The following is an 18,526-nucleotide window of genomic DNA, read 5'->3' on the forward strand; positions in this document are numbered from 1 at the left end:
GGAAAAAAATACAATTTCCTAAATTTGCAGACTTGCATAAAAGAAATTGGGCAGATGTACTGAACTTAGCCTCATACTTGTTAATTGGCAGTATCTTTCCTAACAAAAAAGCTTGGCAAATGTAATTTATTAAGAAGATCAGCCGAATTATTCTGTGTATTATAACGCCAGTGAGAACTGTGAAATTTCCCTACTTTCACTTTCATTTTAAGAGGTTCTGCCGGAAAACGGTTCTGACATGCCACCTTCAATTCGAGCATTTCTGCATTGCACAGGGCTGATGTTTCTTATGAGATGATAAATCATGTGTAAACTTTTTCAGATTAGCGGAATCATGAACATTTTCGGCGAGATGAATGTTTTGTTTACAGTAGTGATCAAGGCTTTGCGCACCTGTAGGAGCGGATCCAAGGATTTATGAATGAATAAAAACTATGGAAATAACGTACCAATTTTCTAATTTATACCTGCATGATCTAATGAAATGAATAATATACAAGTAATAGATATACAAGAAAACGCGAAATGCTAATAAATGCTGCTGACAATTGATATTTTTTTTATATAGATAAAATAAAAAAAATATAAAATCTAGAGACAAGACAGAAGAAGAATGAATGTTGGCAAACTATCAAATCACATCAGGAGAACTGAATTTTATGAATGAAACTTTAAAAACGTTACTTGTAAGTTGTATATGTTATATCTGTGTATTCTACCTGGCAGTGCGCTTCAAAAGGGGGGGGGTCGTCTTGAACATAGTACCTTACGTTTGAACGGTAAGGGCTAGGGCTTTCGTATTTCAAATATGTAATCCTTGTGAAAAGAACTTTTATTGGACACGAAGAACTTTGACCCTTTGACCTAGACCTTGGAGAACACATGTGTACATCTTAACCTTTTTTCTGTTTCGTTTCTATGACAACTGTGAGCGACTCATAACAATTATTTTAAAAGTAGAAATCACTTTGACACATTGCAAGAAATTAACATTGAAAGTTTCAAAACGATTGCTTGAGTAGTTATTGAGAAAATCGAAATTAAAAATTTTAACATTCCTCTGGTTTCCATGGCAATAATCGATTATTTGAAAATTTTAAATGCAAATCGCACAACTACAGATACTAATCATTAAAATAAAAAAAAGTTTCATGACGAACGTTTAAGGGACCAGAGAGAACACTCGCGGACAAAATTCGTCGCTTTTTACAGGTTTCCATGGCAACGGTAGACATATTGGAACTGAACGACCTCACTGCACAACTACAACCAGCGATCGTCCTTTGAGGAAAGTTTCAGGAAGATTGTCCCAGTCCCAGCCATCTCCGAGAAACAGCCTGGATAAAAAAAAAACATGCGTACAATATCAATATGTCGTCCCCGACTTCGTTCGGGGCAACATAATAAGAAACAAAGTAAAAACAATATGTTCCCCAACTTCGTTTGGGGAACATAATGAATGTGTATTTTAAGTAAAATAGTCTCCTTTTAGGATATCCGATCCTCAGCCAGGAAGGATAACTCCAAAAATAATATTTAATATGAAATGCATCAAAATGAAGCTGGAAAGTGAAGTTTTTTCTCGCAACAATTTTTATTTTATTCATCTTTTTAAGATTCGAGGGTTTTGGAAGTCTTAGAAAAGGTCATATAAAAGTTGACATTTGTACCCTATAAAAGGAAAAAAAATTAATACAGTTTTAGAAAAATAAGATTTTCTTGAATCCATCCTTAGATACCAATGTTTATAAGCATGATATGAAATAAGAAGTGATTTGTGGTGTCTTGCAATGATAGCGAGTCTTTTACACTGTAAATTGTAGAATAATGACGGAAATGGAAGACAAAATATACCATATAAGTATTAAAATCATGACATTTTCTCTAAATGCGTGAATACCTATCGTTTTTTAACCTAAAATATATTTGTTGATCAATTTGCAATTAGAAAATGCATTGCAGATATTCCAATTCGCTTTTTAGCTCACCTCGACGAAGTCGAGATGAGCTTATGATATACCCCTGGCATTGGCGTCGCGGTGTCGGTGTCGGTGTCGGCGTTGGCGTCCCAGGTTAAAGTTTTAGGAGCAAGTCCATTCCCAAGTAACTATAAGCCCTACCTGAACCAAACTTGCATGGATGATGCATCTAGGGATGTACACTACCAGACTTGCTTCGGATGCTGGATCTGACCTATATTTTCTAGATGAGTGACCAGGTTAACGTTTTTGGAGCAGGTTAAGTTTTTAGAGCAGGTCCATTCCCAAGGAACTGTAAGCCCTACTGGGACCAAATTTGCATGGATGATGTATCTAGGGATGTACACTATCAGACTTGCTTCGGATACTGGATCTGACCTACATTTTCTAGATGAGTGACCTGGTTAAAGTATTTGGAGCAGGTTAAAGTTTTTCGAGCAGGTTCATTCCCAAGGAATTATAAGCCCTACCCGGACCAAACTTGCATGGGTGATGCATCTAGGGATGAACACTACCAGACTTACTTCGGATGCTGGATCTGACCTACATTTTCCAGATGAGTGACCAGGTTAAAGCTTTTGGAGCAGGTCTATTCCCAAGGAACTATAAGCCCTACGTGGACCAAACTTGCATGGATGATGCATCTAGGAAAGGACACTACAAAACTTGCTTCGGATGCTGGATCTGACCTACATTTTCCAGATGAGTGACCAGGTTAAAGTTTTTGGAGCAGGTCCATTCTACAGGAACTATAAGCCCTATTTGGACCAAACTTGCATGGATGATGCATCTAGGGATGGACACTACCAGACTTGCTTCGGATGCTGGATCTGACCTACATTTTCATTCCCAAGTAACTATAAGCTCTATTTGGACCTAACTTGCATGGATGATGCATCTGAGGATGGACACTATCAGACTTGCTTTGGATGCTGGATCTGACCTACATTTTCATTCCCAAGTAACTATAAGCCCTAGCTAAATCCAACTTGCATGGATGATATATCTAGGGATGGACACTACCAGACTTGCTTCGGATGCTGGATCTGACCTACATTTTCATTCCCAAGTAACTATAAGCCCTAGCTAAACCAAACTTGCATGGATGATGCATCTTAGGATGGACACTACCAGACTTGCTTCGGATGCTGGATCTGACCTACATTTTCATTCCCAAGTAACTATAAGCCCTAGCTAAACCAAACTTGCATGGATGATGTATCTAGGGATGGGCACTACCAGACTTGCTTCGAATGCTTGATCTGACCTACATTTTCATTCCCAAGTAACTATAAGCCCTAGCTAAACCAAACTTGCATGGATGATGCATCTAAGGATGGACACTATCAGACTTGCTTCGGATGCTGGATCTGACCTATATTTTCGTACAAGAGACCAGAATAAAGTTTTGGGAACAGATCAATCCAAATGAACTTGAAGTCATTGATATCTGCAGTATTAGAATTATGAATATTTGTTTACATGATACATGTTTTTCAAGCTACATGCATAGAAATGTGTATATGCCATGTAAGGGGTTACACACAACTTGCAAAAATATTGTTGTTGATATGAATACTTAATATTAAGAAAATATGATGTGAGATTTGCATTACTTAAACTGATAACATTCATCGAGGTGAGCTTCGTAATCTTTGATTACCTATGTTTCTGCAAAGTATTGGAGATTTAACAATTTTCTCTATATAATATGATTAACTTTAAAGATATACTGTGGATAAATTTACATAATTTTTTGGATTTAGAGATACTTTTATGAGTATTTTTGATTACTTAACTGTTAATTTTATTAACCTGTGGATTGGACTACCTTAATGTAAAATGGTTCTTTGCTCCTTATTACTCATGTGTATTTTTGCACATATATAAAAAAAAAATAATAAAGAAAAAAATGGAGATCCATTTTATGTATTAGAAGAGAAAATTGGACTACGAAGAGATTATTATTTTTCCCTCTTTAGATTGAGTATGCTATTTCACAGACATACAATTTCAATCTTTGTGAAATTTTTGTATACGAGGCTTTGTTGATGAGAATACTTTGAAGTTTGTTAGGTTTTTGCAAATTGATGTGAATACTTCGGAGTTGGATGAATGTTTTTCTTTTACCTAAACGACGCACTATTTAAGCATATTCTCTAATTTTCCTTTATCATAAATGTTTATTTCCAAATTCTTGTTTAATGTGAATTTAGCGCCCTTCGGTATTGGTGTGCTTAATAAATGGAATAGCCGTTCGTGACGTTAATTGAAAAGCCTTTTGTGACGTTGGAAAGTTTAATAACGCAAATAAACATTGCGAGGAAATAAAATGGCATTAGTTTTTAATGCACATTTGCTGTATTTTATATTAAATTTAAAAGAGTATTTTTTTAAAAAATGAAATTGATTCAAAACAATATACATTTTGGTATTCCTAAATATTGAAAAATGCATGTAGTTCCTACTGTGTATTCTACCGCGCTGTGGCAAGGTTTCGCGTGTTATTTAAGCATTGAATTCATATTTTGGGATGTCTTTGGTCCTATAACACACCTGACCGTGCCGACAAACTGAATACCGCGCGTTAGCGCGGTATGATAATTTGTCGGCACGGCCAGGTGTGTTATATGACCAAAGACACCCCAAAATATGAATTCAATGCCTATATTTACACTCTCTAATTTTCCTTTATCATAATTCTTTATTTCGTTCATGTTTATTGTGAATTTAGCGCCCTTCGGTATTAATTGGTGTGCTTAATAAACGTAATAGCCGTTCGTGACGTTGCAAAACCGTTTGTGACGTTGGAAAGTTAAATAAGGCAAATAAACATTGCGAGGAAAAAATGACAAATTAATTTGTAATGCACATTTGTTGTATTTTATGTTAATTTTAAAAGGGTAGTTTTTTTTAAAAATGAATTTGAGTCAGAACAATATACATTTTGTTGTTCCTGAATTTTGAAAATGCATGTAGTTCCTACTGTGTATTCTAACGCGCGGTGACAAGGTTTCGCGTGTGTAATAGAAATTTGAACGTCGTGAACTTCTAATGGATTTCATAAAGAAAACTACACTGAATGTAAATATTTAAGCATTGAATTCATATTTTGGGATGTCTTCGGTCCTATAACACACCTGGCCGTGCCGACAAATTGAATATTTCGCGGTATGATAATTTGTCGGCATAGCCAGGTGTGTTATAGGACCGAAGACATCCCAAAATACGAATTCAATGCTTATATTTAAATTCTCTAATTTTCCTTTATCATAATTGTTTATTTCGTTCATGTTTAATCTGAATTTAGCGCCCTTCGGTATTGGTGTGCTTAATAAACGTAATAGCCGTTCGTGACGTTGAAAAGCCGTTTGTGACATTGGAAAGTTAAATAACGCAAATAAACATTGCGAGGAAAAAAAATGACAAATTAAATTTTAATGCACATTTGTTGTGATTTTATTTTCATTTTAAAAAGGTAGTTTTTTTTAAATGAAATTGAGTCAAAACAATATGCATTTTGTTGTTCCTAAATATTGAAAATGCATGTAGTTCCTACTGTGTATTCTAACGCGCGGTGACAAGGTTTCGCGTGTGTTATAGAAATTTGAACGTCGGGGATTTCTAATGGATTTCATAAAGAAAATTACCTCGAATGTAAATATAAGCATTTCACTCAGAATGTTCACCTTTCTTCTTTATAGTCTTTATTGTAAACATGGTTTTGCCTTTGCTTGAAAGATACATAATTAGAATTAAAAACCTCTTTTTTGAATTATATTATTGTTATTTATTAAAAACAAACAAGTCAAAACTTTACAAAATATATTAAACAATGAAAAATTATATTTACACAGTAGACAAATATTTAAATGAAAATATTAATTGTCCATATCTGCTCAAGTTCAAGTTGAATTTATTCTCCCAAACCAAAATATTGGTACATGGGGTACAATAAAACATATAATACATTTACTGCAAAATATTCAACAATGAAAACTATAATTATATCGCAAGTAATCAAGTTTAATCTTTAAAAATAGTCTACAAAAATAACACCTCAAAAGTAAACAACATAAAAGTGTTGAATAATCAACGTTAAATTATTTAACGTACAGTTTAAAAAAAAGTTTAAGATCAGACATTCTTCTTCTTTGTTTGATTTTTATCCGCTATTCTGGATCAGCATCTTGCACCAAAAACCACCAAGCATAGCAAACAACAGGAAGAGTTTATCTGGAAATTAAACAGCGAATAATTGTTTTATCATTCCTCCTCCTATTATCCACCATCAACGCTCCCGAATATTATACGTATTCTTGAAAAATTAATAAACTATAGAGCATCAAAAGAACATAACACAGATTTGAAAGAAGATAACTTAAACCATATACTTACAAACTCTGTGAAAATGTCTGAATATTAATAATTCTTTTTCGAAATTTGCCCAATAAGATAATTATAATAATTTAGTATTAAGATAATAATACTAAAATAATTATATTTACTCATCAAATAGCGTGATCCGTTGGATGGATTTCCATTTTGACTGTAGTCCCCACATTTTTGGAACCGATCAGGAGTTTGAGGATACCTAGAAGGCGACTCGAGTAGAACCATTCCCATGCCATTGGTATTATGAAGATCAATATGACAATGGAAGAACCAGGCGCCAGGGTTATTCGCTTTAAATCGAATAACCACGTATCCACCTGTTGGAATTATTATTGTGTCCTTCTCTGGAGGGTAGCTGGTTTTAGAGCCTGGTATGTAACTATTCCATGTTTCATTCCGCCATTTAGCAGAATTGCAATAATTAGTTGTGTTAGATTTCTCGCATTCAATGTCATCTGTTTCAGATATAAATTTCGCCGTATTTTCATTGTATTCACCGAATCCCATTTTGTAGACAAAGAAATAATGACCATGAAGATGAACTGGATGAGACCATCCGCGCCCACTGCCAATGTTTGTAAGAACAAATTGATACACCTTTCCAAATTCAAGATTGACGGAATATGTGCAAGCACAAATTGAATCAAATTGGCAAAGTGAGGTATTGCAGACAGTTCGCAGATTATTACTTGGCTCTGTGAGTATTGGGGCTAGAGGAGGTACAAACGCATGTCCATTAACTGATCCGGGGGTATTTCCCGGCTCGCCAGGAAAAGCAAAATTGAAAAACAATGTCTCCGAAACAGTAGCTACTTCGTCACTAGTCGAGTTTGGTTCATTACTATTAGCTTCATCGTAAGTAAGGCATTGTCTATTTAGATTGGATGGGTAGTATTTGTAGGGACAATTGAATGTTATACACGGTTTCATACTGGTACAGTATTCTTGATTATTAGCTCTAAATGAAATATAGGACGTTGATGAGCCTTCATATTGAATAATTGCTTCTGCAGCATGATAATCATAAAGGACAGGTATTACTTCTATGCTTTCAGCTACCAACAAATATGAGTTTATGGCCTTTCCTGTGTACAGGAAAAAATCATACCTCTCCCCAGGATGAATAATGAATGATTCAACGACGATTGCTTGACTATCCTTTCCAGTTCCTTTGACAATTTCAAAACCGTCAGATGCCACGACTGTAAGTTCTGGATGATCTTGTACAAAAACACGGAAAGGATAAAGCGTAGCAGCATTTATTACTCGGAATCTGTACGTTTGCTGTGGTTTGACCTTAAAAACTTCAAGCGGGGCACCATTATGGTCCATGGTATTCTGTGCCTGTGACCAGAACCAGAACCTCCCTTTGCCATTTATGAGCCCAGATTGGAAATGAAATCGACTGAAATTAGCACCGTCCACAGACTGAGTGGTACTTACTAATATTGGTGCCATACCATTAAACTTGTACACACCATTAAGCATACGCTGATATAATGATTCCGGTTGATCATTGTGGTTCCAGTCCTGTAGAAGAACCGTGAAGCCAATTTGTGGTTGTGGATAAAATTTGTGTCTTGGGTAAATAATCAGTCCTCCGTATAATCCCATACTACGCTGGTCTCCAATATGTGCATGGTAAAAGCTGCTCCCGTGGGGACTGGCTGTGAATTTATAAGTAAACATATGTCCTGGCAAAATTGGACATTGACTTATGAAGGCAACACCATCTGAATGCGGGGTGCCTCGTTGATGCATACCATGCCAGTGTACAGTTGTTGAATCAGTATGCATTAGATTTCTTACATGGATTATCATTCTTTGACCTTCAAAAGCTTCTATGGTTGGTCCTGGAAACCTATCGTTAATAGCGATGACAAGCCGGGACTGATAGCCATCTGTCGTAATAACGTCAGCAACCACTGAATCAGGTAGATAGGAAATGTTATCATATCGCCGAAGCCTGCCTTTGGAAGGCACGAGCATTATAGGATCTTTCAATGACATCATAGTCAGTCTGTGTTCTATTGTTAGGGAACATTCGCAAACAGGATCATTTTCTCTGCACGTGTTTACCTTGCATGTTGGACCGTCTTCTGGACTTTTCCAGTATCCTTGAACCACGATATGAAGGAATAAGTACAAAGAAACACTCAGAAGGGAATGGTAACGATTCATGTTTTACTCGTCAGATTGCACGATTTCTTGTAGAATGTAAATTTGACCTGTAAATAAAAAAAAATATTATTATTAATGATCCTGCATATATAAACTTTTCCTGTCAATTCATACAGGTATGGATAAAATACACTGAAATGTTTTTTTATATCTTCTTTTATTTAGAACTGTAAATAAAACAATCGATAGAGGTTCGTCCAATAAAATCTAATTCGGGATAAAATATTTCAGTCTATTCGGGAAGTATTTTCATGAATGTCATGTGCCGTAAATCCTTTGTCTACCCGGTTATCTTAAAAAAAGTGTTTGGTTGCCCTCTCTCGATCGACTGTTTTCAAATGACCCGACTAAAACTTTTTTCACATTCCAGGACACATTTTTATTCCTAGCGTCCTGTCCACAAATAAAATTTTTTGGAAAAAATATGTTTCCACCTACCTACCGACCCAAAATTAGCCCGAGTAGATAAAAAGCAATGACTATCATTTATTTAAAGATGGCCCCGGTTATAGATTTATTTTGGAGGGTCTTTTTTGATTGATTGTATGTTTTTTAACGTTCATTTTTTGAATATTTCACACATACTGAGATATACCATCACTTCCTCGAAAGGCGCACAAAAGTAGATCTGCACACGACACTTAGAGCCTTTGACATTGAAGAACCTTTTATATGCAAACCCCTACAGCGACATTGGACCTTGGAATACACAATCTTATCCGAAGGATCAGTTTTCATGTCCCGGATGGATTTGAACATTGACTTGAGGATTACTCCCTATCCTGGACTCCTTTTGTTTGGAATTCTGTACAGCTAAGTTAATTCAAACTGAGTTAGGTTGTTGAGAGTGTTAAAATTACAATTAAATTTTCAAAACTGGCATGGTTTTGAAAATTGTTTTTTCTTCAAAATATTTTAAGGACACGCTAACGAAGAATACTAACCTTTTTTTCTATTTTGTAAACACGAAGTAGTTTGTAAGCACGCTGTTATGATCTCAAACATGAGCAAATGCTCTAAACAATATTGAATTACACGCATGCAGGTTTTCTGCGTTTTATTATGGAGAGGAACATTTTAAAATGTTTAAAGTTCTAAATCTGTTGGGTGTTTTTATTCAACTTGATTTGTTCATTGACCCTAGGAAAGACATTTTTTGTTCTGTTTTGTATTATTTGGTTATTAAGGTCTGTGCACGTGATGAATCTGATTTATTCAGAGTTGAGATTGTTTTTCATTGTGCTTAAAAATGCCTGTATAAAAGCAGCCTTCAATTTTGCATTTCAAAAAAGTTAAGCTAGCAGATATCAAACATATGTTATTATTTATGGTTAAACAGTACATGTACATATATATATATATATATATATATATATATATATATATATATATATATATATATATATATATATATATATATATATATATATATATATATATATATATATATATATATATATATATATATATATATATATATATATATATATATATATATATATATATATATATATATATATATAAAATCCAAATTCAAATGATAAACTCAAACTTTTATCTAAAGCGCTTTCGCCCCATGCGGGCTCATCAGTAGATTTGAAATTGTAAACAAGTTACATTATGACGTCATTCTCGTGACGTTGTGTAGGCAACGTTAAACATAATGATTGTGACGTAATAGTTCATCTGATCAAAGTTAATCGCCTATTATAAATGTACAGTAATGGAGACATTTTATATAAAATGTACATAATAAAATAATTTGATATAAATTCCTTTTAACAGTTCAATTTTGGTTTAAACAGATTTATAAAATATTGTTCTTTGGCTTTCCGTAATTGTTCATTTTCCTCTTTTATTTTGTAAAAAGGAAATATATAAAAATGTCCTTTGCCACAAGAATCAAAGTGTTCACTACATGGCGTGTTTCGTATGGTCGGATCCTTAATCTGTTGTTTGTGCACGCGAACACGGTCGGCTAATTTGGTTCCGGTTTGTCCTATATAATTTTTCTCACATGAAGGACACGTCATACAGTATATAAGGTTTTTAGATTTACACGTCATCGAAGATTTAACGTCAAACTTCATTCCGTTTTTAAAAATAATAGTTTGGCCGGTTTTTAAAACTTGACAGGTTCCGCATCGTGGATCCTCGCACTTAGAAACCATCGGTTTTTCTGGGTTCGATGTAAATTTGGCAGTGGTAAGAATCTTTTTCAAATTGGGAGGTTGACGCCTGCTGTGTAGTATATCCTTTGGTTTAATAAGGTCCCTTAACGTTTCTGATTGTTGAATAATAGGGAAAAATTGTTTGGCGGTTTTAAAGATGTTGTGTTTTCTTGGGTTGTGGGTTAGAACAAAAGGGATCTTATCGTTGCTCTCCTCTTCGTGATGTCTAATAGTACGTAATTCGTTAATGGGTATTTCCTTTGCCTTTTGTATAGCAGCCTCAATTAATTTTGATGGATATTTTTGTCTAGAAAGAAAAATTCTTAGTTCACACAGTCTTGTATTTCTGCGATCCTCATCAATAACAATAGTACAAATTCGCCTGGCCATATTGAATGGGATGTTTCGTTTAGTATGGGAGGGATGGCATGAGTTGAAAATCAAATATTGATGGGAGTCTGTGCTCTTGTAATAGAGATCCGTTATGATTTTTCTTCCCTCTTTTATAATAAGAACATTTCTTCTAGCACAACATTATCCAGAAAATCTTATCCTTTCTGCCATAGAAGAATCCAAGAAAATTCCGCAGCATATTTTAAGAACAACCAGAAAAAAGGACAAAGATCTATTCTTAATCCCTTTTGTAACAACATTCAATCCGAAACACATTAATATATTTCAAGAGGCAAGAAAAATTTTTACCATCATTGAACGGGATAATGATCTTCATCAACTTATACCAATATCGGATTTGATTCGCAGCCAAAGACAACCGCCAAATTTAAAAAGACTATTGACCAGAGCTAAATTCAACACCACTCCAGAACAATATTCCGTAACAAGATGCGGTGATCGGAGATGCGGTACCTGTCCTAACCTACGAACAGGATCCTCTATTATTTTCAAGTGTGGAAAAACATTTCTTGTGAATGAAAATATGACCTGCAAGAGCAAAAACCTCCTTTATTGTATTACGTGTAACAACTGCGGAGAGGAATACATCGGCCAGACCGGGACCCAATTAACCGCCCGCATGCGCGTACATCGCCAACAAATTAACAATCCGAGCCTCAGAAACACGCCATGTAGTGAACATTTTGATATTTGCTCACAAGGAAACTACTGTGTGTTCCCCTTTTATAAACTTAGGAACGATTCCACTGCGATGAGATTAGCAAAAGAAAACTACTTCATAAATCTTTTTTCACCAAAACTGAACGAACATTAACATTGAGAAATTACCTAATTTATATATCATCAATTAGAATTTCTGTTTGCTTTGTTTATTGAGACTGAGAAATATGTGATTTATTGTCCATTATTGTCCAATTTGATTTTCCCTAACCTTTGCGTAACGTAACCATACTATGACGTCATAGATTACTTCCTTCCCTGCAAAGACTCTCATGACGTCATGACGTCATAGTTAACGTTACTAAGCAAAACAATCAGTTCAATTTATGTACACCTGAAGACGGATAATGAAATCCAGAAAGCGCTTGTGTTAAGTACAGGTCTCTGTAAGAATCAGACAAAAGGTGAATCATGAGGGTTCTCAGAATTGGATGATTTTACACACATAGGTTTCTCTTACACTATTAACCATGTATGTAAAATGAAAATTATTTTGGGTCCTGGTTACTATGGAAACATGGCCAAAGAAATTTTCCCTAGCAACCGGTCAATTTTCAATGTGGATGGACAAATAAATCACTAAACTTAGAGGCTTGAAATTGAATGTGAATATTACCAGAGGGGTTCTTAAATAACGTTATCATAAAGATAAACATTTCAAGTGATAAAACCATGTAATACATAGAATTTTTATTTTAAGATATTTCCCTTACGGGCAATGGAAGATATGCATGTTTTGCATTTTTTGCTGATTCAGCATTTTTGTTAATTTGGGCAATTTTCAAGGCCATATATCTCAAACTTCTGGCACAATACAAGAGTATGGTAAATTTTACATAAAGGCAGAGGAATATCCTTTTTGGAATTTAAATTCAAAAACGTGTGTTTTTTAATATTTACATTCGGTTGCCTAGCAACAAAAATGGATGTTTTGATTAAGAGAAAGAGACAAATTGTCAAATATGCGAGTTATTTATGGAATTAAATCTTATCGGTGGATACCAAAATCAATTTTTAAAGTAAAAACATATTTCTGAGACCTCATTATGAATTCAGGAATATTTTGCAAATACTAATCACCATAGCAACAGAAAGTTCCCCATAGCAACAAAGAAAATAAATTCACATTTGACATGCACTCATTCACAGATTTGATTATTTTCGTCTAGAAATGTTTACTTGGTAACTATTAAAATATAGTGTTGAACTTTAACAATAGTAGTTTTTGATCTTTATTAACGCATAGCAATATTACTGAGCTTACAACGTTAATAAAATTATACATAACAAGGAGCTAAAGTTATTCTCTAAAGTCTCTGTACGTATGCATTTTAAGACCAATTCTCCGTAATTATCAAAATTGGTTGGCAATTCGTAGTTACAGATTTGGATTTTTTCTATCATAATTTTAAACAAATGTGTGATTGATTGTGAAATTTGGAAGTAATTTTGAATTATAACCTCGGTTGCCATGGAAACAGGATACAAACTTTCTCATTTCTGTAAAGCATGAAAATCTGCTCTTTTCATGATGTCCAGAAATGAAAGGAGATTGCTAAATTTGTGTTTATTTTTTTTAAAACCAATGCTAGAGATTCAAACAACAATGTTTACGGTTCAATTTTAATTTCACACTTGTTAGTGGTCATGTTAGTAGCTGCAGATCTATAGTCTCTCCCCCCCCCCCCCCCCCAAAAAAAAAAAGACAGATCGGAGAGTTACAGTGCCACCCATTGAGAAATCTGTATGTTTATTGCGCACAAAAAAGTGCGCTGTTTATCGATTTATTTCTCCATGTTTTTAAAACTATAATCTCAAAATATTACTAACAGTGTATTCCTAGCATAATATTTCACTGTTTCCACAACCTTATAGTTGTTCTTTATAGCCCTCCTGGCCCTGAAATCGAGATCATCGAAACATTTCGTGTTTAAATACTGCCATTTTGGTTTTTAAGACAATTCGACCCAACGCGCTTCGTGTAGATGTCAACTACGAAAGTACTTAATTGAAGAGTACGGAATTTTTTTGAAATCTACATTTTTTCCAATTGAGGTAAGAATTTGGAAGAATTAATCCATACAGAAGCGCAACATTTTGTGCGCAATAATTAATTAGTTTTTTCAATAGGTAGCACTGTAGCTCTCCAGTCTATCAATATTTTTTTCGGAGAGCTACAGTTCTGCAGCTATCATGTTAGGTACTGGAAAATATCAAAATATGGAAAATTTTGTTGTTTTTAAAGGCATAGTACAAAAAAATACAATCATTTACAAATTAAGCATAGAAAAATGAAGGTCAATATCTTATTATATTTAACATTTTAAATTAAAAAAATCGGTGGGCAAATGCTATGCATAAAAGGATTTTAAAGGTGAATATTGATTTTTTTATGCATTTTGAAGAATCTTTGCTTCCCAATTATTTCCCTTGGATATAATTGTTTTAAATAAATAATTATTTCACGCCGGGAGCAAGCCCCTGTGCTTTTCCCTTTCCATTTTTTGGCTTTCATGCATTTAACCCGAGATTCCTCTGCTTTGAAAATTCTGACAATTGAAGGGGCCTCGGCCCTGACTCTCCCCTGACCCCGGTACATTTTGCAATAAAAATATTACATTAAAAACACGTTGATGAGAGACAATGTAGACGTATGTCAGGTCAGACAGTGACCGACACAATCTCTACGTAACACTGTATGGATACTTAGAGTAGCTTGCTTAGACGGTTAGATGTTCAAACTAGCATGATTTACAATTTTTACCACACTAAGTTTTCCCAATGAACAATCTTTTTATGAAGTTAAAAAATGCATTTTGGTGTACAGGGGATTGCTCCAGCTGTTTAAAAAATATTTATTGAAATGTCATTGTTTGTATAATTGGTGTATGAAATTTTTATTCAATTTTTTTTTTTTACAATAAAAGCACACCTTCAGCTAGCACCAGATTTTATTTTAATGCAAAAATACATTTTCTTTATTTCCCTTAACTGTAACTGTAAAATTGGGGGGTGCCTTTTAATAAATATTTCCTACAGTGATAAGTTACGTTCGAAAAAAAAAACTGGAGGGGGGGGGGTGAAGCCCGAACCCAAACGGCCCCATGTTGCTACATCCCTGGATTGAAACAATAGTCCAAATTGGGTTTAATAAATCTACAAAACCTCAATAGGGAATCAATGCCCTAAGCAGGACAAATACAGAAAAAATTGCCTGCAATTTTCCAAAGTCAATACTTGCCATATAAATATGGGACTAAAAAAATTATAGCCTAATATTTTGCACTGTAAATTTCTATCCCTAGCGTTCATAGCATTATTGATCACTTTGAAATGATATCTTTTTACCAAGCAATGGATTTCGAAAATCAACATACATTTTTCGAGGTCTACAGTCGCTCGCGTGGCGCAATGGTTAAAGCGTCAGCTCGAGAGTCGCGAAGTAAGGAGTCAATCCTTACGTCCCGGGTTCGAATCCCACTGTGGGACGTGAAGACTGGTCCTTCCGATGAGACCCGTGTCGCAGTAGGTGCTGGCATGACAAAGATCCCTCCCTGCTCAATGGCCATCAGTGCAAAGAATAGGACAAAATTTGCAGCTCTCGACCGGCAAGTGGTGGCGTCTCCATGTGAGTGAAGAATTTTCGAGAGAGAGAGACGTTTAACAATATACACAATCAATCAATCGAAGTGTACAAATTCTCTTTAATTTTGTGTGTGTGTGTTTTTTTTAAACTTGAAAAGCATTAATTTCAAAAGATTAGTCAAACTGTTTTTGCAACTTACAATGATATATAGTGTTATTTAAAAGGAGGGTTGTTTTGATGTATTCAATAGGTATACCCGTATACATCAATACACTAAAAATTGTACAACAAAACATAATTATATCTGCACACCGCACTGTGTACCCTTTTCAGAATACATGTACATAAAACAATTTATGGTAATACATTGTGAATTAGGCGAATTTCCTCTTGAACTGGTCAGGGAATAAGTAGTGATAATTGTATTCTTCAAGCATGTTTCCAAAAAGGGTAGAAAATAATGATGACTGCATATTGTAAATATTGAAAATGGATTTCATTGGCTAGGCTTAGCAAAACTGTACATGTCCGATAGAAACTGTAGCACAATGTACATAGGTGCTATAAATACTCCCGAAGACCAAGTGCCCTCAAATTAGTATAGTTACTTAGTCACTTAGTCATGTTATTACACAGAATAAAAAAGAATTATGTAATCTAGGAAAATTTGTGCAACAAGCGAGTGCATCAAGAACAGTGCCTTTCACTTGTTTATACATTATAGAAAATATAATATGTACTATACATGTTGCATGTTAAACTCATTATTATACATGTAATATTTGTTATTAAACATGTACAATTGTGAGATATATGTCTCTTGACTTCAATAAACTGAACTAAACTGAGATAAAATAAATAGAATACCTAATGTCATCAATGTACCTTAATGCACTATTTAAAATACCAGTACCTACTAGATTTTCTGACTTCAGCATAAATTTGCATGTTTCATTAGTTATCTGTTTACTTTACTGAGATTGGGCTAATGCTCCTATCTTGAGAAAAAAAAACAGCAAAATTCAAGAAAGTCGATCAAGGAATTTTGTCGTGGGGTGGGTTTGGGAGGGGGGCAGGGGGTCCTTGGCTGCACTGAAGTCTCTAGTGGGTTTAGGACAAGGCACTAGTGGGGGTCCACAAATGAAAGATGTTTTCTCCTTGATTTTAGGATAGTGGACATACAAATTTTATATGCACTACGTATACTGTACATGTACAAAATCTTCAAACAGGGAGGAGGGATGACCGGCACACCGGCCCTAGATCTGCAATTGTGACATGTATACATCCCTAGGACCTTGCAACACCATCAACATAAGAAAATTTCATCATTTTCTTCTTTTCCGTGTAACCACGGAAACAGAGTACCAGTGGTTTAAAGTAATATCTTGCTGCTTTTGGAATTTGCTTTCTTGGGTACTATTTACATGGAAAGCTGAAAATTTCTCATAAATAGGCACTGTAAGATATATGTAAAGGTATATGAACAGTTCGATTTTGTTACACCCGACTGCACACTCGAAACTCGTGGCCGACATGTAGTACCCCTTGAGTAGTTTTAAATTTTTTGCGTTTATTCCTTGTTTTTGTGTGCATTTTCTGTTGTAAATGATTTATCGACCTGTATTTTTCATGATACGTTTGTCCTGCTTTGGAAAAAGTACGTTAACTTTGATAATTTCATCACAACCGAGTAGCACGGCTATGTAAGATGTACGTCTACACTTGTCGGATTTTTACAACAAAATACATTGAAGTGATAAGCGATCTGCTCCTTATATATGGGTTGTAGGGAGAGCTTTGAAGAACAGGAAATATGGCAGACTATGTCTTTTTACGAGTAGTGTTCAGCTTTAAACAAGAAACTTGTTATCTGACTCACCTAAAATAGTACTTATCTGGAAGAACTTAAGTTACATTGGATACATGTATCAATTAAGAAATAAGACATCATACCCCCTTCCTTTTAGGGGTAGGTTGGGACCACAAATACATTTAATCTTTCCAAGGCTTAACTGAACTTTGCTTTGATCCCAGCTATGGTGCTCAGGTGAGGGATGTGGTCCCTAGGCCTTTTATTTCAAATTTTAATTGATGCATATTCTTTTCTGCTTAATTCCCTAGCACTGCTCTTTTTGGAAGAATAAAGTTTGAAAATTTTGAAATGTGAAAATCTATATTAATTATGACCAAAACAATGTCTTTATATTGATCATCTGAGTGAGTTATATATATAGAAATGTGATTTTTTTTAAAATATAGGATGAAATAAAAACATGCATATTTTACAGTTGAAGGCTTGTTGTGGTTTCGTCCCTGGAAAATGTTTCAAGGCTTTTTCCTCTAATATTTTGTTGTACATGTATTTCAACCTTTACATGTAACTGTGAGATTGACATCGAAAGAAAACTCGTCTAACTTTTATGGCCTGGAACCTTGCCACTTGTTTCTCTAGGTACAAATGTTAACTATAACATTCTGAACATGTTAAAATATGCCATATTTTTTTTTCAAAATTTATGACATGTTGCCATGGTAACAATGACACATAGCAACCAATTTTTTGCATAACTTTCAATAACAATGTCAAAGACTTTAAAGGGAGTTTTAAGAAATTCAGAGACAGTACATACCACATGTACAGCTCCTCTATAAATGTTCAGGTCATTATTGATGATGGCGCTTAATAACTTTTCATGATAGCTACATGCTCATTGTTGTTGCCATAGGTTTACCTTACAAGCATTCTGCGATTATTGCACAAGCAATGCATGTCCACTACCGGGTTTCCCATTTTTCTCTAGAATGTCATTTTATAATATGCAAAAGTTATGACCAAGGTAAAAGTGTTTGATGTTAAAATTTTGAGGTTCTGCATGATTTTAATTTAAAAAAAAAAATAAATAAAACACATAACGGAAATTAAACTCATTTTTTCAACATCTTCTTTTGGCTTCATGTTTACCACGTTGACCTTTGGAATTTTGCGAGGCACGAACCCGATCTTAAACCATTATGAAAAATTAAAACGCCATAAATCTATCAAAAATCAATGAAGCGTAACTACATTCAATATTAAT

General features: G+C 34.5%; 1 protein-coding gene across 1 annotated transcript in view; it reads right to left on the reverse strand.

The window, feature by feature from the left end:
- Window positions 1-5,805: 5,805 nt before the first annotated feature.
- The window catches only part of LOC134280706 (uncharacterized), a 31,193-nt gene continuing 18,472 nt past the window's right edge, over window positions 5,806-18,526 (reverse strand). Inside the window, exons 2-3 of the mRNA XM_062763151.1 lie at window positions 6,488-8,602; window positions 5,806-6,215 (exon numbers count right to left, since the gene is read on the reverse strand). Coding sequence (XP_062619135.1) covers window positions 6,145-6,215; window positions 6,488-8,555 — 2,139 coding nt within the window. The 5' untranslated portion in view covers window positions 8,556-8,602 and the 3' untranslated portion in view covers window positions 5,806-6,144. The remainder of the gene's footprint in view (window positions 6,216-6,487; window positions 8,603-18,526) is intronic.

The sequence above is a fragment of the Saccostrea cucullata genome, unplaced genomic scaffold (assembly GCF_032062105.1).
Source record: "Saccostrea cucullata isolate Sc308-1 unplaced genomic scaffold, CSIRO_AGI_Scuc_v1 ctg6012, whole genome shotgun sequence".
NCBI classification, from domain to species: Eukaryota; Metazoa; Mollusca; class Bivalvia; order Ostreida; family Ostreidae; genus Saccostrea; species Saccostrea cuccullata.